Consider the following 23,661-nt stretch of genomic DNA (forward strand, 5'->3'; position numbering starts at 1 on the left):
GGTGCTTAAGGACGCACGGTATTATAACATATTAATAATCCTTTCTAAAATCAGCCCTAAATTATTTTGTTCTAGACTTCTTTTATTTTCAGTTTCTTAAGATACTCCGAAAATAGCACACCTGCCTCCTTTTGATATGAGTTTTTTCTTCCTTTTAAATAATATCTCCAAATCCTTCTGCTATTTCTGAACACTGTAGATAATGTCACAAGAAAGTGTCGGGTATTATACATTTTTCAGATTTAATTAGAAGCTACTTATTTTAGACGTTTGGATTGTTTTTTGGTGTTATTTAACAGGAAATTACAATTTCCATTTTCCCTCTGCGTAATTTTAGGCTCGAAACATAACCGTGTGCGTTGAATTCAAAAACTCCGACGAAGAAGGTGCCAAGCCCGTGAAGGTGAGCCAAGTCTTCACGGGGACCCAGCATCCAGGGGGAGGGCAGGTGCCCAGGTTCTTTTTGCCACCAAGGAGCTTTTTATCTGAATGTGATTGAAAGAGCAGCAGTTTGGGGCACCTGGGTGGCTCAGTCGGTTAAGCGTCTGGCTTTGGCTCAGGTCGCGATCTCACGGTTCATTGGTTTGAGCCCTGCGTCCAGCTCTGCGTTGGTATTGCAGAGCCTGCTTGGGATTCTGTCTCTCTCTCTCTCTCTCTCTCTCTCTCTTCTCAAAATAAATAAATAAACTTTAAAGAAAAGAAAAAAGAAAGAGGAGCAATTCAATACATCTGTTTTAGATTTCCTAAAATGTACCTGATCTAATAGCCATCATTAACTGCATCTACTGGAAAGGCCGGACTTGTAGCCTTGCTTAGCTTTTCACGATATGGGAAAAAGGAAACCATTCTAGTGTGACTAAATGCAAAGATTCCCCTTTAGAAGACTGCCCTCTTCAGAGATTAGCCCGCCTCTCAATTCCGCATCCTTGACTTCAAATGCCACATCCCAGCGGGCCCTCATGCGGCCTGTGTGGCAGGGCTGCTGTGTACGAGCTTGATGGCTGGTGCAGCGGGCCTGTGGGATGCCCACATCCAGGGAAGGGAAGTGTGGCCCAGCGACCGAGGAGCTGAGAAATGGCTCTGGAAAGTCGGTCCCTGCAGTCGATCGCATGATTTAGTAAGATCCATCAGACCACGCGGTTTATACAAACTGCATACTGCGACTGGATGTCATTTTTCAAAGTTCACATTTGATGTAGACTGTTTTTCTGTAAGGGACTTCAAACAACAAAGAGTAACCCATAAAAAGAGAGGATAATTCTTTTCGGTGGGCCTGTGGCCAGATCTTCCCAGTTTCTAGGAGTCAGAGGAATGAAATAGGGACAAAGCGAATTCCTAACTCACCCCTGCAGTTATCTGAGATAATCTCTTACAGCACTCTGTCAGGTACCAATCCTGTTCTCGGGACCGAGGAGGTTTGCAGCATTATTCCGAAGAAGAAGAGTCAATGTAGCGGAGAAAGAGTTCTTTAAAATGGTCTTGAGCCACCATCGGTATCTGCAGGTTCCAAGTTCCGCAGTAACATTAGTGAGCATCAGGAGAGACAAACTAAGCAAAATGGAATTTTCAAGCAAGCAAAGGCAACGGCCAGATGGCAAGCACAGCAGGCCTGCTAGTGCAGTGTTGAAGGGGAAAATTCTAGCAATGGCAGGTGTGTGGCTCTCGTGTTTCATTGCGTTCTCAAGGATCACGCAGAGGGGCGCCTGGGTGGCGCAGTCGGTTGAGCGTCCGACTTCAGCCAGGTCACGATCTCGCGGTCCGGGAGTTCGAGCCCCGCGTCGGGCTCTGGGCCTGTTTCCGATTCTGTGTCTCCCTCTCTCTCTGCCCCTCCCCCGTTCATGCTCTGTCTCTCTCTGTCCCAAAAATAAATAAACGTTGAAAAAAAAATTTTTTTTTAATAAAAAAAAAAAAAAAAGGATCACGCAGAGATCAGCAGACTGCAGAAGAGGGACCCGGATCCTTGGGCGAAGGGAGCTTTTAAGCTAGCTGCCTAGGAAGTGCCATATGACATCCCCTGGCTGGGAGAGAATAGTAACGCAATACGGTGGAGACTGGAACCAGCCCTATCCTTCCACCTCAGAATTCTTGGTTGCGAGCTGGCATGTCAGGGACTGGGGTCCAGCCAGACCTACGGCCACCGGGGACTCACTGCCTTGGACTCTAAACGAGAGCTGGGTACCGTGGGCCCCTTCCGAAAGCCATCCTGCAGGAATCAGAATGGAACAAATTGGCTCTTACCTCCTGGGTAATCAAAAGTTAGGTAATGAACTGATTCAGGGATTCAGCATTGATGCAATGGCTGCATGATGAATTAAAGCCTTCGCATTTTCTTCAGCAGCACCCTGGTATCATAAATACAAGGCAGCAGGTGAAAGAAGTTCAAGGTTAATTAGATGTCAGCTAAGCCTGGCAAGGTGTCACAAAATTCGTCTTTGTTCCAGGATTGGTAACTGAAGGCTTGTGACATTTGTGTGTGTGTGCTCGGGGTTAATTTCAGACACTCATAACTATTCACCTCGTAACTTTTTAAACAGTGTATTTATGGAAAACCTGGAGGGCCTCTCTTCACCTCAGCTGCCCACACAGCAGTTCTGCACCATTCCCAGAATCCGGATTTCTCTGACGAGGTAAGGCCCAGGCCTCCACAGCCCCCGGCAGCTCCTCACAGAATGGGTGAGTGGGTCAGGAAACTCACAAAGATAAACACTCTCTGGACCACGTCTCAGACTGAGAGCCTGCCTTGACTGTGGTTTGCTTCACTGAGATTTAGAAACTGTATTCACTGACAGTCGTTCAGGGAGTTATGTTGCAAATTCAGACATGTCCACGTAGGATTGCCCTTCAAAAATGCGATATTTTTATGGCATCGTTCTTTTTGAGTGAGAACATTTTTTTTCTTTTATCTCACTGGTCAGTGTAATCAAGATTGCGTTCGATAGCTTTACCAATCAATAGCTGCATTTCGGGTCATAATGGAAAGAACGTAGGAACGGATAGGAGTGTGAGCCGACACTCGCTGCTGACCTATGTGAACCCAAGTGATCTTGGATCCCCTCGGCTCTAAATGTAGCATAGAACAAGACCTGCCCTGGCCAACTCCTAAGCCTCTCTCTCTTATTATGTGCCAGGCCTCATGCCATACTCCATATTTGCATCGTCCCAATCCCCACAGCGTCCTCCGGAGAACCAGAGCGGGTAGGGGGAGATCGATGTGTACAGATGGGTAGATTTATTATACGGGATTGACTCACGTTGCTCTGGAGATGAGAAGTCTCGTGATGCTCCGTCTGCAAGGCTGAGACCTTGGAAAAGCCAGCGGTAGCGTCCGAAGGCCTGAGAGCCAGAGAGCCTCTGATGTAGATCCCAGTCCAAGTCTGATGGCCTGAGACGAAGGGCACCAAGGGCAGAGAAAATCAGTGTTCTAGTTCAAGCAGTCAGGCAGAGAGGGAATTCCTCCTTCTTCTGCCATTGTGTTCTATTTGGCCCTCATCAGATTGGATGACGAAAACCCGCACTGGGGAGGGCCATCTGCTTTGCAGTCCTCCATTCAAATGCTCCACTCTTCCAGAAACACCCTCACTCACAGGCACACCCAGACATGATGTCCCAACAGCTGTCTGGGCATTCTGCATCCCAGTCAAGTTGACATAAAATTAACCTTCACACCTTCCTACTTTGTGGATAAGGACCCTGGGGCTCAGAGAAATAACTTGGCCAAGGGCACACCACTAATAAGTGATCATCAGAGTTCAAACCAGGGCATGTGACTCTGGGGCCTGAAGCTTCACCACTCTGCTCTAAGACATGTAAAAGCACTAAGTGAGGGGTGTCTGGGTGGCTCAGTTGCTTAAGCGTCCGACTCTTGATTTTGACTCAGATCATGATCTCACAGTTTGTGGAATTGAGCCCCACGCTGGGCTCTGGGCTGACAGCGCAGAGCCTGCTTGAGATTCTCTCTCTCTCCCTCTTTCACTGCTCCTTCTCCACGCGTGGTCTCTCTCTCTCAAAATAAATCAATAAACTTTAGAAAATAGACAAAACTGATTAGGCCAGTGATAAATTACTACACACAGGTCAGCTTGTGTTATAAAGAGACTCAGATAAACAAACTTTGATTAAATTTAATTTCTGACTGCAAAGCAAAGGTGTAATGCAACCTGCTGATTCAGTGTCTGGGTTTAAAAATATCACATCTTTTTATGAGTTTCCTATTGCTTCTATATAGTAAATCACCACATTTAGTGGCATAGAATAACCCAAGTTCCAGTACTGGAGGTTGTAACTCTGAAATGGGTCCCACGGGGCTGAAATCAAGGTGTCAGTAGGCCTGCAATCCTTCTGCAGGTTTTAGGGATGACTCCTTGACTCACCTTTCCTGACTTCTAGAGGTTTCTGCAGGCCTTGGCTGGTGACTCTCCGGCAGATGTTTCGTCACTCTGACTTCTTCCCTTCTCATATCTCTGACTCCAACTTCCCTCCAATAAGGACTTTGTGATTACATTGGGCCCACGTGGTACTCCAACGCAACCTTTCCATTTTAAAATCCTTAATTTCATCCCTTTCGAAAATTCTGTTTAGTGTGTCTACAGATTCTGGATATCAGAGCAGGGAGGACATATTTGGGGGGAGCTGCTATTCTCCCTTCCACACCTTAGTCCACATCAGTCATTTTTAAACTAATTAAGGAACCTCAGTGAGACCACAGACCTCACTTCACCTTATCTCCTTCCTCCACATCCATTTAATGCACTTAAACTTTTTTCCCTATAGATTCAAGACAGAAGTGAAAAAAATGTAAGGTAAAGGGCTATTACCACATTACACAGAATATTTATTTTATTGGCTGACCCCTTGGAAAAATCCATCTGAAAGATGCATTCTCTGTAGACATCTAAGATTTTTTTAAGGATGTTCTCACTGTTAACACTGGCTTTTAATCTCTCTTGCTCTCATGTGCTTCCCGGAATTCTTGTAAAAGCCATGAACTTTTCCACAGGAGAACACATACATAATGAACAGCCTAGTGAACTGTGCAGTGCCGACTCAAACCTAAAGTTGCATTCATTGCAAAAATTGATAGAAATTCTTGGGGCGCCTGGGTGGCGCAGTCGGTTAAGCGTCCGACTTCAGCCAGGTCACGATCTCGCGGTCCGTGAGTTCGAGCCCCGCGTCGGGCTCTGGGCTGATGGCTCGGAGCCTGGAGCCTGTTTCCGATTCTGTGTCTCCCTCTCTCTGCCCCTCGCCCATTCATGCTCTGTCTCTCTCTGTCCCAAAAATAAATAAACGTTGAAAAAAAATTTAAAAAAAAAAAAAATTGATAGAAATTCTTTCAAGGCATTGTTCTCAGTATAACGTAAATATTTGCAGTATTTGAGTGAAGGATGTTTACATTAATAGTTAATTGGAATTCTTGAGAACCTACTATGTTCCCATATGCCCTTTATGTTGTCTTAAAAAAAAAAGAAAGAAAATTTCTTCCTGGCACGTAACTAATTATTGTATGCTCTTCAACGTACATTGGCTTTTGTTACCAGGTTAGCACAGGGGCATATAAAGAATGTGTAAGCTTGTAAACCATTCTAATTCTGACGCTCTCAAATTTTACCATTCATCAGAATCACCTGGAAGGCCGGTTACAACACAGATCACTGTAACCCACCCCAGATATTTGGATTCCATATTTCTGGACCGGGGCCTGAGAAGTTGCATGATACCTGTTAGAACAGGTTTCTAGATGATGTTGATGTTGCTGTTTGAGGGATACCATTTTCAAAACCAGTGTAGTAAATCCTTTCCTGAACAATGTGAAAACACATTAGCTACATAGGTAGATGCACAGAGAGTGTAATAAATGAGCCGGCAGATAATTTGCATGGCTTTCTATCACCTTATTGCTTGACTATTCTGGAAACTACCTAGTTGCTGATACTGAGTTGAATGTAGCTTAACATGCGTGAGATCCTGGGATTCCAGCCTTAAGTAGTTATCAAAACACATGATTTCTCGTCCAGACGATCTTATTGCTAATTAGACCATACTCCTCGTGAGTCAAACCCCTGTAACATCTCTCGACTGGGTGCCTACATGTGCATCGTCCTACTTCACAAGGCTTTGGGAGAAATTAAATGACAATGTATGTGGCAGAGATTTGGAAACTGAAAGGCACTACAAAATATAGAGGGTGTCAAAACATTTCCTTTTAAGAACATGGGGTATTCTCCTAAGTACTTTTTTAACATATATCAACTTTATGTTTTATATTTATTCAGAAGTATTCTTTATGTAGCTACAGAATGACATCTTCACAAAACAGCTCATTACTTAGTCACCATGATAACACATTTCGTAAGTGTTTTTTTCGTTAGGTTCAAAAAGGGATAGATTCTGTGCTTAAGTTACGTCATTTCCTACTGCCACATTTCTCAGCAGCGTACCTATGAATCGCCTGGGGATCTTATTGAAATGCAGATTCTGATTCCACGTGTCTGGGGTAGTGTCCAGACGGTGCATTTCTAATGAGCCCCCAAGTGATGCTCATTGGTCCAGGCACACAATCTGCGAGGCAAGGGCTCAGGTCACCCAGTGTATGTGCCTTGCTGATAGGTCCTCAATCTGTGCCTTTTGTGTGTGTGTGTGTGTGTGTGTGTGTGTGTGTGTGTGTGTGTTTAATCCATTCTCTACTGGCTAAATTATCCAATGAGAAATACTACACCTTCCAAATTATCATCATCACCACAGTAAAGAAGTAAAAATATCAGCCTCTTAACACATGACTGTTAGCAGGATAGATATTCATTGAGAGTCAAATCAATGTTTCTACCACGAAGTAGGAAACATGGACCTCAGTTTCAGTAAAAGAATTTTTAAAAGGTCAAGGTGCCTATGCTGTGTCTTTCCCTGACCCCAGGCAAATGAGTTTAATCTCAGTCCAGCTATGATCTCTTTCATTGCAGGTGAAAATCGAGCTCCCAACACAGCTCCATGAGAAACACCATATTTTGTTTTCTTTTTATCACGTCACTTGTGACATAAATGCCAAGGCTAACGCCAAGAAAAAGGAGACTCTGGAAACATCAGGTACTGACGGGCAGCATTCCAAGACAGCTTCACATGGGGTCTGTGGGACTTGCATTGGGGAGTATTTTAAAGCTATGATTTATTAAAATTTTTAGTGAAGTTTTATATTCATAAGTGACTCATAACTTTGTTTTTGGTCCTCACCACGGAGGTTTGTACTCAGAAGTTTTCTCTTTGTTCTTCCTCTACACAGTTGGGTATGCTTGGCTTCCGCTGATGAGACATGATCAGATCGCTTCTCAAGAGTACAATATCCCAATAGCAACAAGCCTGCCTCCTAATTATTTAAGCGTTCAAGATTCTGCGAGTGGGAAGGTATTGAGTGATGTATAATGTAAGGGGAAAAAAGAAATACATGAGCTACATGGCACAAGGTTATCTTCTGTCTGCCGTTTAATTTAACCCAAAGGCCACGGTGTACGTATCCATCGTAGTGATGAGTCATGTACCCCACAATATCTCAAGCGTCTTGTTTAGTTTCTGGCCAGGAGAAATGATCTATTAGAATGACTCGCTGATAACGGTCTCACTCCCCAATATTGCCAACTATATTCGCATCTTTTCTTTCCCATCCCTAGAGTCATGGAAGATGATGTCACGGGTCAGGACAGCCAATTAACATAAGCTAAATAACCTGTTTAGTTTCTTTTCTCAAATTGCCGCAGCGACAGTAACGCGCCCTTTTTTACAGCATGGCGGGAGTGACATTAAGTGGGTCGACGGTGGAAAGCCGCTCTTCAGAGTGTCAACATTTGTGGTGTCCACAGTGAATACTCAGGTGAGCGTGTTGTCCTTAAATGTCAGCATCAGCCCCAACACGTGCGATCAGCGGGGGGCTCCTGTATTCATGGAAGGGGACTCCCCATGTCACATGCTGTCAGGGAGCAGGTGACTGAAAACTGCCAAGGAAGAATGTCTGCAGCATAATTTTATGCCTCTCCGAGGAGAGAGAGAATGTCCCAACCCTCCAGAACCAGGGACTAGAGTATCGGAGGTGTCTTTGTCAGGTTGATGCCCACCCCCCTCCTTGAAATATGGTTTGCTTCCACAGACAACACCCATGTGTTAAAAATGGCGAAGGTTAAAATGAAAGAATTTGGATCTTTACCTCAAAACTAAGTCTGACTCCCAGGGCCTATCCAGTGCTCCGAATGCCAAGGCATCCGCTCCAAATGCAGAATTGCGTCTCAGGGCCTCCTCGGCCAAATTCGGCCTCAGTGACCCTGCACAGGCCACCCCACCCTTGCAGTCAGTATTTTTGTCATCAGGAGAATGGTGACGATAAAATCTACCTAAGGTTTGGGGAAGGATCGAAAGGAGAAACCACGTGTGAAAATATCTCAGGAACTTCAAAATGCTCTCCAATTGTAATTACAGTCATTGCTAAATTACCACAGGCTCGCCCCTTCCGTTGCCTGGCAGTTTATTTTACTACACTATATGGACTTTTATGATGACGAATTATAAATTACAAAGCAGATTCTTACAAGTATATAGACTACGGATTTCTCCGTGAGTTGCTAATTACTTGGTTGCTAAGAAAAATGAAACAATCCGGGGATTACACACATAATGGACCAGAATTTCCCTCGGTGACCTCTGGTTCCTCAAGCCAGATTTAGCCCTCTTGCCCAGTCCTCTACCCAAACACTTCAAACCCGTTTGCTCTCTGATGCCATCCCCCCCTGGGGCAAGTCCCACACAACGGTCCTTCCCCACCCAATCCTGCCTTTCTGTACCACAGAATACCAGTGTCTCTTTCTCACACTCCCGGCTGCTTTCCTCCCCGCAGCCCAGGTGTCTGTCTGACTCACCACCACTCACCTTTCTCTTACCGCCCCTTCCACCGCCCACGTACGCGTTGCCCTGTGGGGGATACATTCATCTTTCCTCAAGCACAGGACTTACCTCAGTGATCAACCGCCCAGGCCCCCTCTTGCACCGTGTCTCCCATCTGCCTAGCGTCCCGTTTGACACTCAGCCCTCCTGGCCAGGAAGGCAGTCCCTCCTTCTCTTCCTCCCCTCCCCACATGGGCCTGGTCAGCGCTTACCCATCCTTCAGACCCAGACTCAAATGTCACTTTCTCAAAGAAGCCCCTCCCATTCCCGGACCCCTCAGACAGGCCCCGCCATCTTGTCATACACCCATATGGCACCCTGCTTTCCTGTGAAGCACTTACCTAACTGTGACCAAGTAGCTATGTGTTGAAATTGTGGTATGGTGCCAGTCTCCCTGGCGTAATGGAAGGGACTGGGTTTTCCTGGCCCTCCACTCCGTCCTCCGCACCTGCCAAGGGCCTGGCACAGAGTCAGCTTGCAGTAAGTGATTGTCCAATAGATGAATAAATGAAGTGAAACTGAAAGTATCACACACACACACACACACACACACACGCACACCAGAGGGAACCCTGAGGGAAACCCAAGTCACAGATGCGCTTCTAGAATCGACAGATTCCAGAGAAACATCCAGAATGTGTATCTTCACTAAAATTCTGTGTCTCGCTTTCTGACTGTATAACTCTGACCTCAGCTCAGAACTTAGAGAATCTCCAAGCTGCCACCTTCTTCAGGAAATAGCATGAAAGGATGTATTAGTTTGCTGTGGCTGCGGTAACAAAACACCACAGACTGGGCAGCCTAAACCACAGAAATTTATGTTCTCACGGTTCTGGAGGCTGGAAGTCCAGTATCAAGGTGTCAGCAAGGTTTGTTTCTTCTGGGGCCTCTCTGCTTGGTGCATAGGTGGTCACCTTCTTGCTGGGTCCCCTCGTGGTCTTTCCCTCTGTGCCAACACACATCTGGTGTCTGTCTCTGGGTCCAGATCTCCTCTTTTATAGAGACATCAATCATACTGGATCAGGTCCACCCTAACTGCCTCATTTTAAAATTTATAATTGTCTCTCTAAAGAGCTTATCTTTAAATACGGTTACATTCTGGGGCGCCTGGGTGGTTCAGTCGGTTAAGCATCTGACTTCAGCTCAGGTCACGATCTCACAGTTTGTGAGTTCAAGCCCCGCATCGGGCTCTGTGCTAACAGTTCGGAGCCTAGAGCCTGCTTCGGATCCTGTGTCTCCCTCTCTCTCTGTCCCTCCCCAGCTCACGTTCTGTCTCTCTCTGTCTCAGAAATAAAAATTAAAAACAATTTAAATATAGCTACATTCTGAGTTAGTGGAAGTTAGGACTTCAATGTATGGATTGTGGGAGAACATAATTCCCCCCATAACAAAGGGTCTGAGTCATTTTTATCTCATCAGGTTAGTGTGAACTTCCTCATTTTTTGTTAGCTCAGACATTTTAAGCCTGCAAATGTCCCTCTGCATCTTAAGAGTACATCCTCTCTTGTGTGTTAAGAAATATGTAAGAAAACTATCTAGAAGTCTGTGGAAAAACCAGGAAGATGCAAGAAGGCAATTTAAAAAGGGGGCACCTGGGTGGCTCAGTCGGTTAAGCATCCGACTTCCACTCAGCTCATGATCTCACGGTTCATGAGTTCAAGCCCCGCATTGGGCTCTGTGCTGACAGCTCAGAGCCTGGAACCTGCTTTGGATTCTCTGTCTCCCTCTCTCTGCTCTCTCTCCCTCTCTCTCTCTCTCTCTGTCTCCTCAAAAATAAACAAAAACATTTAAAAATTAAAGTGAAATTAAATTAAATTAAATGATGAGGGGAACAGAGCCAAGGAAAGTGCTTCTCCAGTCACTGTCATGTGGCTGAGAAGGAAAACATACCTATGAGGAAGAAATAAGAGCGAAAGCAGGCTTGGTGGTCCAGGCAGAGCCTTCAGTGTGCCAGAATGTCTAGCGGAAACGAAAGCGTTCATTCTCAATCCTTGATAAAGTACCTGCTCATTGATGCGTCGCTTCTACAGAAATACTTGCACCGCCCATCGCCATGATTGCGTCACCGGAAATAAACGCTTTCTTTCCTGTTTCAGGATCCCCACGTGAACGCGTTTTTCCGACAGTGCCAAAAAAGGGAGAAAGATCTGTCTCAGTCGCCTACCTCGAATTTCATCCGCTCTTGTAAGGTAACAGTGACCTGCAAACAGTTTCAGTGTCTCCAAGGTAGAAATGGGGGAAAGGGGTCTTTACGGTTTCCAGCGAGTAGCAAACTAAGAGGTTACTGCCCTTGAAGATTTTTAGATGCCTTATCAATTTCAGAGAGTAAATGGTTATGTCTCAGTGCCTGGTTTTTGTGTGCTGCTTAAAAAAACTAGCAGAGATCAGGGTTTTTTTCCAAAAGAAAAACGGTTGAAAATCAGAATCAGTTGATTTTAAATTAAGTAATTATATAAAGTGCCCTGGCAACATCACCCCCATGCCTGTGTGCCTTGCCAAATGCAATGAAGAATGAAGCCAAAGGAAGGTGAGCTACAGCGTTCATATTTGAGTTCTAAAAAAACAGCAGCAGAATGTGCCTTAAAATTCATCGGTGCCTTTTTTTTTCCTACCAATTTACTACAGAACTTACTGAATGTGGAAAAGATTCACACAATCATGAGTTTTCTGCCTATAATCTTGAATCAGCTGTTCAAGGTGCTGGTACAGAACGAGGAAGACGAAATAAGCACAGCCGTGACCAGGTATCTATCACACGGTCTCAGGAGAAGAGATCTTACAGTCCGTGGTTGCACCAAACTGATTGCAAGAGAATGACCACTACTCGCGTGTGCCTGCATTTCGTTTGAACACAGATCTCAAATCTTAAGTATTTATCACTCTTGACTTCTTGCTTTCAAGTCATTTGTTAGTATCATTTGGATAAAGTTTTAGACCTCTTTTTTTTTTACTCTTTCTTCTGTTTTATCATTAAGCTTTTTGTTTAGAGATAATTAGAGATTTGCATTCAGTCATAAGAAATAATGCAGAGAGACCCCATGTTCCCTTTACCCAGTTTACCAATGGCAGCATCTTGCAAAACTGTAACACAGTATCACCACCAGGATATTGACATTGGTGGAATGAGGATACAGAACAATTTCCATCACCCGGGGAATCCCTCATGTTGCCTTTTTATAGCCACAGTTACTTCCATCACATCACATCACATCCCCACCCCTATCCTTGGTAACTACTAATCTGTTAAAATTTTAGATAGATAGATAGATATGAAAGAGAGCTGGGGATTTTTCCAGTTTTTCGTAGATTCTAGATGAACACAAGATTTTATTTTTCAGATTAATAGCCAATGCAATTGCTGGGTCATATGATAATTGCATGTGTAGCTTTTAAGAAAACACTGAATTATTTTCCGGAGTAGCTGTACCATTTTGCATTCACCCTAGACTTTTTTAAAATTTTTTCTTAAATTGTTCTCACTTTAAATTTGTCTATGCTACATTCTTCCAACATTACTAATCTGTCTAATGACTCTGACAATCATAATTTCCTCTCTATAAAGATACCATTTTAAGTTAGTTAAAGGATCATATATTTCTAATGTTCAGTGTTTTAAAAATATTAGTCACAGAATTCTAGGAAGAAAAATTGCTGTTAACATTGAAATGTGTCCAGAACTTTCCTAACTCATAAGCATATTATTAACCTCTTCCAGAATGAGGGTCTTTAGCCTCATTTTTATTTTTTAATTTACATATTTAAATGCAAGTTAATTAATATACAGTGTCATATTAGTTTCGGGAGTAGAACCAGGTGACTCATCACTTACATATGACACCCAGTGCTCATCCCAACAAGTGCCCTCCTTAACGCCCATCCCCCATTTAACCCATCCCCCACCCCGCTCCCCTCCAGCAACCCTGTTTGTTCTCTGTATTTAAGAGTCCCTTATGGTTTGCCTCCCTCTCTGTTTTTATCTTCGCTTTCATTTTTATTTTTTTTAATTTTTTTTTTACATTTTATTTATTTTTGATAGAGAGAGACAGAGCACAAGTGGGGGAGGGGCAGAGAGAGAGGGAGACACAGAATCCGAAGCAGGCTTCAGGCTCCGAGCCGTCAGCACAGAGCCTGACGCGGGGCTCGAACTCACAAACCGCGAGATCATGACCTGAGCTGAAGTCGGACACTCAACTGACTGAGCCACCCAGGCGTCCCTCTTCATTTTCATTTTTAAAGTAGAGCCCTGAAGCTCTGAAAAATTAATGCCTAATCGTTCCATGAGAGCCAGTTCTGGACCCAGATTAAAAGTTCCCAACTGTACCTTCAGTTGAGGCTCTTTCCAGTATGAGTATATGGGTCTTTGTTGACAAGACTCCTCAATATTTCGGTGGATAGATCTGTTGAAAATCTGAGACATTCTAAAACATCAGTCACAGCCATAGAGCAACTGGAGGTATGCATGTGAAAACAATCAGCCCACACCACTGCTGCTATTAGAAACTCAGCAGCTAAGGAGGAAAATAAAAAACAAAACCCTGAATCTTAACCTCATTGCTTTCCTCAAAAACATGTGTAGCACCTCTGTGTTGAAAGGAAAGGTCCTCTTAAATGGACTATGATAATCAATTGGAAGTTAAACGTCTTGAGTTTTAATCAGGTACTAAAACTGATCCCTGGGGCGCCTGGGTGGCGCAGTCGGTTAAGCGTCCGACTTCAGCCAGGTCACGATCTCGCGGTCCGTGAGTTCGAGCCCCGCGTCAGGCTCTGGGCTGATGGCTCGGAGCCTGGAGCCTGTTTCCGATTCTGTGTCTCCCTCTCTCTCTGCCCCTCCCCCGTTCATGCTCTGTATCTCTCTGTCCCAAAAATAAATAAACGTTGAAAAAAAAAAAAAAAATTTTAAAACTGATCCCTTTTCCAAGAAGGCAGTGTCTCCAAACGGGCAAGCCATAGAAGTCTCCAGTGGGACATTGCAGCCGTAAGATATTACTTCTATCTTAGTGTTTCGAGATTTCAAGGTTGGAAATAGTAAATAGGTAATAGGGATATTAAATATCCCGTATTGGGGGATGAGAGGAGGTATCTGAAATTGGTCCATGCGTTCATTCAGTATCTATTAAATACCCAGTTTATGGAACATACCAGTGACAACCCAAGTGGTATTTTCCCGCCTTCTCCAGAAAGGCCACTGAAGTTTTGTTTTTCCAGGGTTCTGACCGACATCGTGGCCAAGTGCCATGAGGAACAGCTGGACCACTCCATCCAGTCGTACATTAAGGTATGAAATCGACACTTGAACACTGGGCATATCCCCTCGTGCTGTGTGGTTTGTCTCATTTCCTGTCTGCAACAAGTGGGAAGTTTCTCCCTTTAGCTGGATGGGGCTTCCCCTCGGTAATATCAAGCATTCCCCTTAGCTACTTAGAACCCCATCTCTTCGCATTGATAACCCAGACGTGCTCTTTAACTATATAAATAACATGTACATGTGCAAATGAAGATTTATACGGGGAGGAAGAGCAAAGAAAGAGAAGAGAAAATGAAAAAGTATTGCCCTTTTGAAGTCAACATTACAAATAAATGCAATTCCTGTGTATATTTAAGGAATATTTTTCCTGTTGGCTTGTTGAATGCTCTGTGTTTCTTCTGTAATGTTTTCTTAGCTCTTTTTATTGTTTTCTCAGGCATTATTTCATTTTCCCAGTTACTGTATATTTGTACCTGCTTCTGGTATGTTAAGTCCTTTATCCTCGGGCATGATCCACTAGCCCATTCCGTCATTGTGCATTGCTTCCTCCAGCCCTCCTTCGCCAAGTGTTCACTCGGACATGTTCATATTCTCATTTCCCGTTGGCCTGTGACTTAATGCCAGTGAACTTGTGATGATGTTTGCACATTAGAGTTCCTGCCTAAATGTCATCTTCTTGAATGAAAAGAAAGAATCCATCCAGACATGAATAAGAGTGCCTCATATTGCTTTCTAATGCGTAAAGGAGCTAAATTTCTATTTTTTTTAATGCATACGATTAAATCTTTTTGAGACACCTTTTTTAATTAAAAGAATGTATTCCATTAATATATACAAATGGACATATACTTATATAATTTAGGTGTCTAGAAAGGTGACTAGAGAAGAATTGGGGGGAAGGGCGGTTGTGCTAGAAATGTGTAAAAGACAAAAACAAAACTTCCCGTGAAATTTCATTCTGGAGGGAACCCCTCTGTGATACCATCGGTGAGGAATTTGTTCATGGCGGTTTTAGATCTGCATATTTTCTACCTGCCAGAAATGTTAGATAATCTCCCCAAATACCTAAGTATGACTTGTTCCCTTCCTTACAATAGTCCATATGCCAAAAATAGTCAGCCACTTCACAGTTATTTCCCTATTGTATAATTTTGCCCAATAATATGTACCTTTCAGTTGTGGAAAGCCAGTTCGACCTACAAATTCTTTTTTTAGTTTGTTCTCTGAGACAGAATCATAGTGTACTTTGAGCAGGTATTGATGAATTTACGTTCAACAGAATCATCTACAGGACTTTCACTCTCTCAGTGCTTACCCTGAGTTTTCCATTTCAATCTCCAAAGGGGCTAAGAAGAAAACAGTTCCCCAGTCCTTATTACACAAAGGCATCTCCATTTCAACACAAGTATTTGCCTTGTTCCAATGGGATCATTGAAAATTACATTAAGAACCCATGATGTTGTGACTATTTTTGTGACAGCCAAGGCAAGTCCCTTATAAGTCAGCTCTCAGACTCATTCTGTGATGCTCTTGGAAAGCTATATGGGAAGGCATCCTGATATGGTCTTTATTTTTGACCAGGATGTTTGAAATCTCCTGATGAGACCATTTGATTTTGTAATACAGGAGACTGCATACTTAGTTTGCTTTGAAGTGGTTGAAATTCAGGAATATACCTAAGTAGAATGCCAAGCTGATAACAATTCCTAAAGATATCTTATAAAATACTTTCACATATCTACAGCGAGCACACCCTAATAAATAGTATCAACAGTAATTTTACTCTAGAAAGAACACTAAACTAGCAAGTGGGAAATTAGATTCTAGTCGAGGTTAAATAGTTAACTAGAGCAATCAGCCTCGCTTGACCTCATTTTTACTCCTGTGAAGTGAGAAGGATGAACCAGATGAATATCCAGCTCTATGATTCTGTTATTGGACTCCTGTTGCAATACATGGTTGACTGTCTGACCTTGACCAAGGAGTCTCATTTTTTTTTTTTATCCTCGGTGGGAAAAAAGAATTTCTTAACATGCAGATAGATATTAAGCCCCATACCTAGGTGCATAACGAAAACTGATGGGCCGATGCCAATATATGCTTTTATATCTTTGAAAGATGTGCTATTCAATGGAACTTATGTATATTCAGAAGCAAACTAAACACCATTTCAAGTTCAGTGGTGCTAAATGCTGCTAACTCACCCCATCTACAATATCCAAAATGCACACACATGCACCATGTCTTTTTCAAAGATGGGTGTCTAAAGCCAATCTAATTAAATGCCATGGGTTATGGAAATTCATGGCACTGACATGTTCTAGCCAAAATTTTAAAATAAGAATATCCCAGGGCTAGTTGTAATGCTGTCGAGGCCAAATAACAGGGATAGGACCAGGTAGTTGGGAGTGATATTACCCTCACATGAGTGGTAATTCATGAGGGAAAAAAAATCATACTACTCTGGATTTGAGCTAGTTCCATGCATCTCTTAGCTTTGTCTTTCTCCTCTGGGATGAGCTCGGAGAAGTCAGCCTCCATCAGGGCCACTTAGGTGACAATGAGCTGCAAAGTTCAAATAAATAATGATAGATCCAAATGTGAATGTTCCTTTGCTTTGAGTTTCTTGCCTGCCTCTACTCTTGACGATAGCGAAGGCTGAGTGGTGAATATTGTGAAGAAGTGACCTTCCTTGAGGCTAACCCTACTCATAAGTAAAATGTTACAATTCAGTGATGAGCATTTTATATTTAAAATATGTGCATAAATTGGTACTGATACCCTTAAAATATATGAAGGGATCCTGAAAACTAAAAACCATCTCATGCGCTCAGAAGTGCATACCAAAACCAGTCTTTTGAGAGAAAAAAAGTAAGCAACATTTGTTATCCTACTGATGGCCGATGTTCATGAACCCTTTGATAGCTGTGTCTGAGCGTGACATGATAGAACCTGGGCGTGTGGGGAGCTCACGTACTGGCCTCTGGAAGGCACCTGCTTCCCCACTTGGCTATTTGAGTGGGTGCTCTACCCTTTCAGGATGAAGAAATGCTACCATGCCACCTGTTACCAGTGGAAGGAAGGAGAAGGGGAAATGTGTCCTAAGTAGGTGGGTCAAAGCCCTCCGTGTTTCCTTGAACCTGCTAAATTGCTCTCTGACTCTTTCTTTTGATTTCTACACAAAGAGTTTCAAGGAGAGCTTAGGTGAGCCAAGCCCTACCTGTGCAAAGCCCTAAATAGGAACAGTTGTATACTCCTCTTATCATTGGGCCTTCATTTATTTCATGACAAAATCTGGCATGAGCAGATAATTTTGACATATGAGTTATTCGTGTAACATAACTGTGGAAACTCCGGTTTTCTGTTTTGTTTTTTTTTTAAGTCTTTAACTTTTTTCCCTTTTTGGATTTTCTTCAGTTCGTGTTCAAGACCAGGGCATGCAAGGAGAGAACTATACATGAGGAGCTGGCTAAAAATGTGACTGGTCTTTTGAAATCCAATGACACCCCAACAGTAAAGCACGTCCTCAAGGTAAAGAATTTAAATGAAATTAAATTTAACATTTAACAATAAATGTTGTCAAGTTTCACTGTTAGCACAAGGGCTGGCTTGCTCCCACTCCCGGAAGGTGATGGGACTCATCAATTTTCATAGGTCATTTCTCTTATAGTTTCTAGCATAAACGTCATATTGAAACTGCCCCATATAAAAACATTAAGCACAAGAGATCTGTGTCAAAAGAACAGAGCTAGAATAGGCCCAAGTTAAGTCCTTTGGCCTAAAGACAAAAATGAACGACCGTTAATAATCTGAAACAGTCAGGGGCGCCTGGGTGGCGCAGTCGGTTAAGCGTCTGACTTCAGCCAGGTCACGATCTCGCGGTCCGTGAGTTCGAGCCCCGCGTCGGGCTCTGGGCTGATGGCTCAGAGCCTGGAGCCTGTTTCCGATTCTGTGTCTCCCTCTCTCTCTGCCCCTCCCCCGTTCATGCTCTGTCTCTCTCTGTCCCAAAAATAAATAAACGTTGAAAAAAAAAATTAAAAAAAAAATAATCTGAAACAGTCAAAAATGCTCACTGTAGCAAAAATAAAGTTTGTTGGGTTTTTAGGGATAGTAAGAGGAAATGTACCAACAGAAGGGTTAATGCTGTCCTAATGAATACACTGACAACAGACAGGAAGCGGACAGAGCCACCACTGTTTGACCCTAGAATGTTGAAAAACACATGCATCCGTGGTACATAAAGCAGAGGTGGCGTGGGGCGCCTGGGTGGCTCAGTCAGTTGAACACCCAACTCTTGGTTTTGGCTCAGGTCGTCATCTCGCAGTTCGTGAGTTTAAGTCCTGCTGGCAGTTCAGAGCCTGCTTGGGATTCTCTCTCTCTCCCTCTCTCCGTGCCCCTCCCCTGCTCATGTTGTCTCTCTCTCTGTATCAAAATAAATAAATAAACTTTTTAAAAAAAGCAAAAAGAAAAGACGGCGAGAAGCTTATAAAGAGATAACTCTACATTATTATAGAAGCATGGATTTAGTCCCCAGCTAAATTAATTTTCTATCATGACTTGACAGATGGATGATTGATCAGCAAGTAGCTGGAAAGAGAAGGTGGGATCAATAAACCTCAACATGAGTTCCCTAAACTCAAATTATTCTAGGCCAAGCAGTTTGTTTAAATTAGTCTTGTGAGTATATTCATTCTGTTTACGCAACAAAACTGCTCCGAGTGCCCCACCCCCACAGGACAGGCACCAGCCTTAGCATCGGGCAGACATCAGAGGATAGAATAAAGACCTCTGCCCTTGGGAAGCTTGCATTCTGCTGGGGGATGAAAATGAGCAACTACAGACATCAGAACCAAAATAATTAAATTGTGTGTTAGAAGGTGAGAAGTGGTATGGGGGAAAAAAAAATATCCAGCAGGTAAGGGGAATCGGGAACGCTGGGGGTACAGAGTGAGCTTGGCAGTTCAAATAGACTGGTGAGGCTAGAACTCATGGAGAAGGTCATACTTGAGCAAAAAGTGCAAAGGAAGTTGGGGAACTGGCCACGTGGGTGCTTGGAGAACAGTAAAGGTAGAGGGGACTCCTGTATAAAATCGCAAGGCAGCAGCCTGCCTGGTGTGTCAGAAGGATGACAGAGAGGCCAGTGTCGCTGGAGCCAAGTCAGCGAAGAAGAAAGGAGGAGGGCGGGAGTGGGGAGCAGTGGTTGGCAGGTAGCCTAAGGCCTTGCGGGCTACTGCAAGGGCTTTGGCTCCCGCTCGGCAAATTTGAGAGCCCTTAGAGGGTTGTGAGCAGGGGAGTGATGCAAGCTGACCTGATGGCTGTGTAAAGAGAGAATCCACTCTAGCAGGGGTGGAGTGAGGGTGGTGTCAGGGTGCTCGGGGTGGGGTGGGGGGGAGAGGTGCCTGCCAGAGAAGCAGGGTTGTGTAGGGAGAGTCCGCGCTCAGTTAAAAGACAAGGTCAAGGGAATGTTCGGAGAAATTACGTCTTCGGGAGATTTTGGTGATGTTGGGCCATGCCTTCCAGAAGGTGTGTCGGGGGACAAGAAGCAGTGGGATGTAAGAATGCAAAAAGGACTAGGTGGTACCTACAGAGAATAGAGGGCAAGAAGGCGAGACTTCTGTTATCAGACAGAAACTGAGACCAAAGGCCTAATTCCATTAGTCCTGGTGGCCTCAAGGTAAACAGCAGAGGCAGACGAGACTGCTAAGGGGTGGAGCTTGATAGGCCTCAGCTGCCTTAAGAGGCAAATGTAGGGACACTTGGCATATCGTTAAAAATATCATCTTGGACACGATGGGGAAAGGGAATGGTAACAGTGTGCCTTGTATTGTTATTTCTGACAACATGAGTTCCATTTCCAATATCAAGTTTACTAAGAAACGACCCCTTTGTAAATCGAGAGCTGCCTTGTTCGAACACAGACCTCCTTTGTCCCTCATCTCAGTCAGACGTCTAGAGTCAGGACCGTGGACTCAGAAGCTCTTAGCAATGTTGTGTGTACCAGCCTAAAGTGATCTAATTCACGTGCCCCTCGATGGTAGACCAGAGAAGTAAATTGGGGTTGTGTATGTGATGGACTTCCAGCTAAATGAGTCAACATAGATGGACCTCAGGACAGGATTTCTTGAATGAAAAAAGCAATCATCGGACAATACGCACCGGATGATTCCGTTTATGTGGAGTTCAGCGGCAGGCAAAAACTAAATTGTGCTTCAGTGTATACTATTGGTAGCAAAACTTTGAAGTAAAGCCAGGGAATAATTAGCACAGAATTCAAAATTGTTATCAGTGGTGGATAAAATGGAAGGGGAAAAGGACCAGGGAGGTATAGTCTTTAAACTGTACATATACAACATACACTTTTTGTGTCTGGGGTAAGTATGACCCTTAGACCCGAGAAAGGGGGACCTTCATCCTAGGACATGTTTTGGTCTTCTCCAGCTGCACCCCTCCCCAGAGGAAGAGGTGGGAGAGGAGCTAAGAGAAATGCCCACTGGGAGCCCCTACCTCCTCTTCTGGACCAAAAGGATTCCCAGGAGCCTCCCACCTTAAGGGCTTATCAGCTTAATCTTAGGCCTGCTGAGGGCCTCTTTCCTAAGTCCACCCTTCAGAGGGGAGATCTTGATGCCTGAGGGAAACTGTAGACCTACGAAGGGAGCAGTTTGAAGTGGGAGAGAGTTCGTGGACAGCAGTCTCTTATGCAGGCTTGACAGTCCCATGTGGGCAGGTGGTCTGTCCAGGTATGGGACAGAACCATGGGCAAGAAGAGGGGTTAGGCCAAGGACCTGCTCTGTCCGTGCCCCCACATTCTGGCCCAGCGCTCCAAGTTGACGTGAAGTTCTATTTGACATGAAATTAGGGGAATGAAACACACTTAATTTAACACTTTGTTAGCTTGACTTCAAACTTTTAGATGTTTAGCCATGTGGCTTTCATCTTTACTTTTGCCTCTGGCCCTGGAAATGCTAAGGAGAGGCCCACGTTGATAGATTTTAATATAAAACGTTTTGTTTAGTTTTGCGTAACTGAAACAAATAGAACACTCCGTGAATAAATATTTCATGAGATTGCTGTCTAATCAGCCGCATCGAGTAAACCAGTATCTTGTTTTAGTTTCATTCTTTAAGATGATTAAGCTGCTGAAATGTCTGGCATTTACTTTCACCACTGGACTTTTGATAACGATCGTCCTAACCTAATGGAGATATTTTATTGTTCTGATTCATTTTGTTTCAAAGAACACATTTTAAAATAAAGACTTTACAACATTACGTGTTTTAAAGGACAAAATCATTGTTATTTTACTATCACGTAATAAATTTCTTGCTGTCTTTTCTTTTCCTAACAGCATTCTTGGTTCTTCTTTGCAATTATCCTCAAATCAATGGCACAGCACTTGATTGACACAAATAAAATTCAGGTAAGAACATAGGTAATGCACCACAGTCCAACAATTGTGCTGATGAATACGCCCTCGTTAGTTCCATTTTTATTTGCTTTGTGAACCTTAGCGATCTGTGTCCGTTGCTTTTTAAGTGGGAGAAACGATTGTGTGCGTCAGTACAGGTCCTTCAGAAGCAGATGCCAGGACAGAATTAGAGGTGCAAAAGGATAGGAAGGAAGACCAAGACCAGGAAGATCTGACACCTGTGGAAGGAGAAGGAAGGAAAGAGGGTTGGCCAGAAAGAGCTCGGCAGTGAGAAGTTTTTAGCTGGGCCAATGGGCATTCTGAGAGCAGAGAATGTTCATTAGAAGAGTCCTGCGTGGGGCAGATGGTCTGCTTGTGGTATCTCTGCAAGCTCAGTTATGAACTTGGAGAGCCTTGGGAGACCATGGGCTTGGCATGAGCGCTTGGCGTTCTTCCCGGTAGATTTTGTCTCGAAAGAACATCTGAGCTGTGCTCATCCATGGCTGCCATAGTCCATGGTTTGTATCATGCATAGTGCATGCTCCTGAATCTGCCCTTCTGCCGTTCCCATGGGCCTCGCTTCCTAAAAGGAAGTTTACAAGAGGGAGGCTATTGGGATCACCGGAAGCTCCTGTTATGGCAGTATGTCTCAGGGCGCCACATGATTCTCATCATCTCCATCCTCTCCGTGTCCATCTTTGATTCCCCTCACCCTCAGCCAGCAGCTCTGAAGGTCTTGGTGGCTTATCTGTGGTGTGACCCAAGCCCTCATTCAGACTGGTCCAGAGCGGTCTCAGCCTCTGGTCATCATACTCTACACAGATCATTCATAGTTATAATTGGGTAAGAGGACCAAGAAGCACTCAAGTGGATTGATCTCCCGAGTTCCACACAGATTTCTCTGTACTCTCACAGTAGGGAACCCCCCCGCCCCCCACTCTGCCACCAAGAGAATAAATCAGAATGTTGCTTGGGGTGGAGCTGGCGGTGAATAGTGATATTGTCTTTGTTTACACTCTTGGTCAGGAAGGGGCGGTGTTGGGGGTTTCCACTTGGCCTTTTACCACGGGCCAAGCATCCAGTGTGAGGTCGGTCCAAATGCCAATTATGTCAATACCAATTATACATTTGCACCAGGTAAATGTATAAATGACTGTCAGGTGGATCTTTGAAACCAGGGGATCCACATTAGCAGAATTTTAGCCTGGACCCTTTTATTGATTCCTTTTAAGTTCCCACTGTAACAGGGTGGGCGTGACGATTCTTTTGGCCTTCAGATACCAATAGCAGCTCAGATCTTGTATTAAATAGTGCTTGAAATACATGAGTGTTCCCCTCCCCCTAGTGCAGTCACCTGAGTCCAAGCTGTGGAGCCCTTTGTAGAGGGCTGGTAGAATCATTAAAGTATATGCTTAACTGCAGTATTGCAGGGGGCTTTTTGTAGAGACCCTGTCTCCCCTTCGATCAGTGTGTACCAGATCTGAAAACTGACTCAGGTCTAGAGGCAGAGAAAGGAATCGCAAATATTTTTTGGAGCAAACATTGTCATCTTCTGAGATGAGAAGCTGCCTTTTTGGTAGATTGAGTATTGCCATCGTTGGTTACTGCTTTTCCCAGAGGGACTCCAATATTTTTAACTAGCTCTACAACTACCTGAGGGTCAAGCCCCCTTGGCTGCTCTCCAGCCTTCCTATCTGTTACCGTAATTGCGGCCTTCTGGCTCCTGGAGGTTAAGTACAATCTCCTGGCCTCTGTTATTTGGGGGACCATCATCGCCATGACTGTTAGTGAGCCAACACTGTGACTGCCTGTCTCATCGGCAGACGGGAGACCGCTGAACTTCTTAGAGATGTCAGTCCCACCTTTTTGATGGCTTTGGTGTGAATGATGTGACTTGCGGACGTTCCTGTAGAACTTGATCCTCCAGTGGATCTTCTGGTCTCTACCTGTCCATTCTTACATATCCATTTTCCTCTGTCTCTTTATTCTTTCTTCTATCATCTGCCAGGACACCTCAAGTATTCTCATTTTCACGCTGCTTAGAATGTGCCATCACCAGGATGCTAAGAGCCATCCTGACAATGAGTGGTCCACC

General features: G+C 44.0%; 1 protein-coding gene across 5 annotated transcripts in view; it reads left to right on the plus strand.

The window, feature by feature from the left end:
- Positions 1–23,661, plus strand: part of DOCK10 (dedicator of cytokinesis 10) — a 271,137-nt gene that overhangs the window by 191,576 nt on the left and 55,900 nt on the right. For all 5 annotated transcript variants that reach the window (XM_047082997.1, XM_047082998.1, XM_047082994.1 and 2 more), the window contains exons 18-27: positions 338–403; positions 2,535–2,627; positions 6,954–7,077; positions 7,271–7,392; positions 7,769–7,855; positions 11,013–11,105; positions 11,542–11,660; positions 14,122–14,191; positions 17,579–17,692; positions 21,507–21,578. In XM_047082997.1, coding sequence (XP_046938953.1) covers positions 338–403; positions 2,535–2,627; positions 6,954–7,077; positions 7,271–7,392; positions 7,769–7,855; positions 11,013–11,105; positions 11,542–11,660; positions 14,122–14,191; positions 17,579–17,692; positions 21,507–21,578 — 960 coding nt within the window. The remainder of the gene's footprint in view (positions 1–337; positions 404–2,534; positions 2,628–6,953; positions 7,078–7,270; positions 7,393–7,768; positions 7,856–11,012; positions 11,106–11,541; positions 11,661–14,121; positions 14,192–17,578; positions 17,693–21,506; positions 21,579–23,661) is intronic.

The sequence above is a fragment of the Lynx rufus genome, unplaced genomic scaffold (genome assembly GCF_022079265.1).
Source record: "Lynx rufus isolate CCGP_SWC_20201006 ecotype Redwood Valley unplaced genomic scaffold, mLynRuf1.p SCAF_2, whole genome shotgun sequence".
Classification (NCBI taxonomy): domain Eukaryota; kingdom Metazoa; phylum Chordata; class Mammalia; order Carnivora; family Felidae; genus Lynx; species Lynx rufus.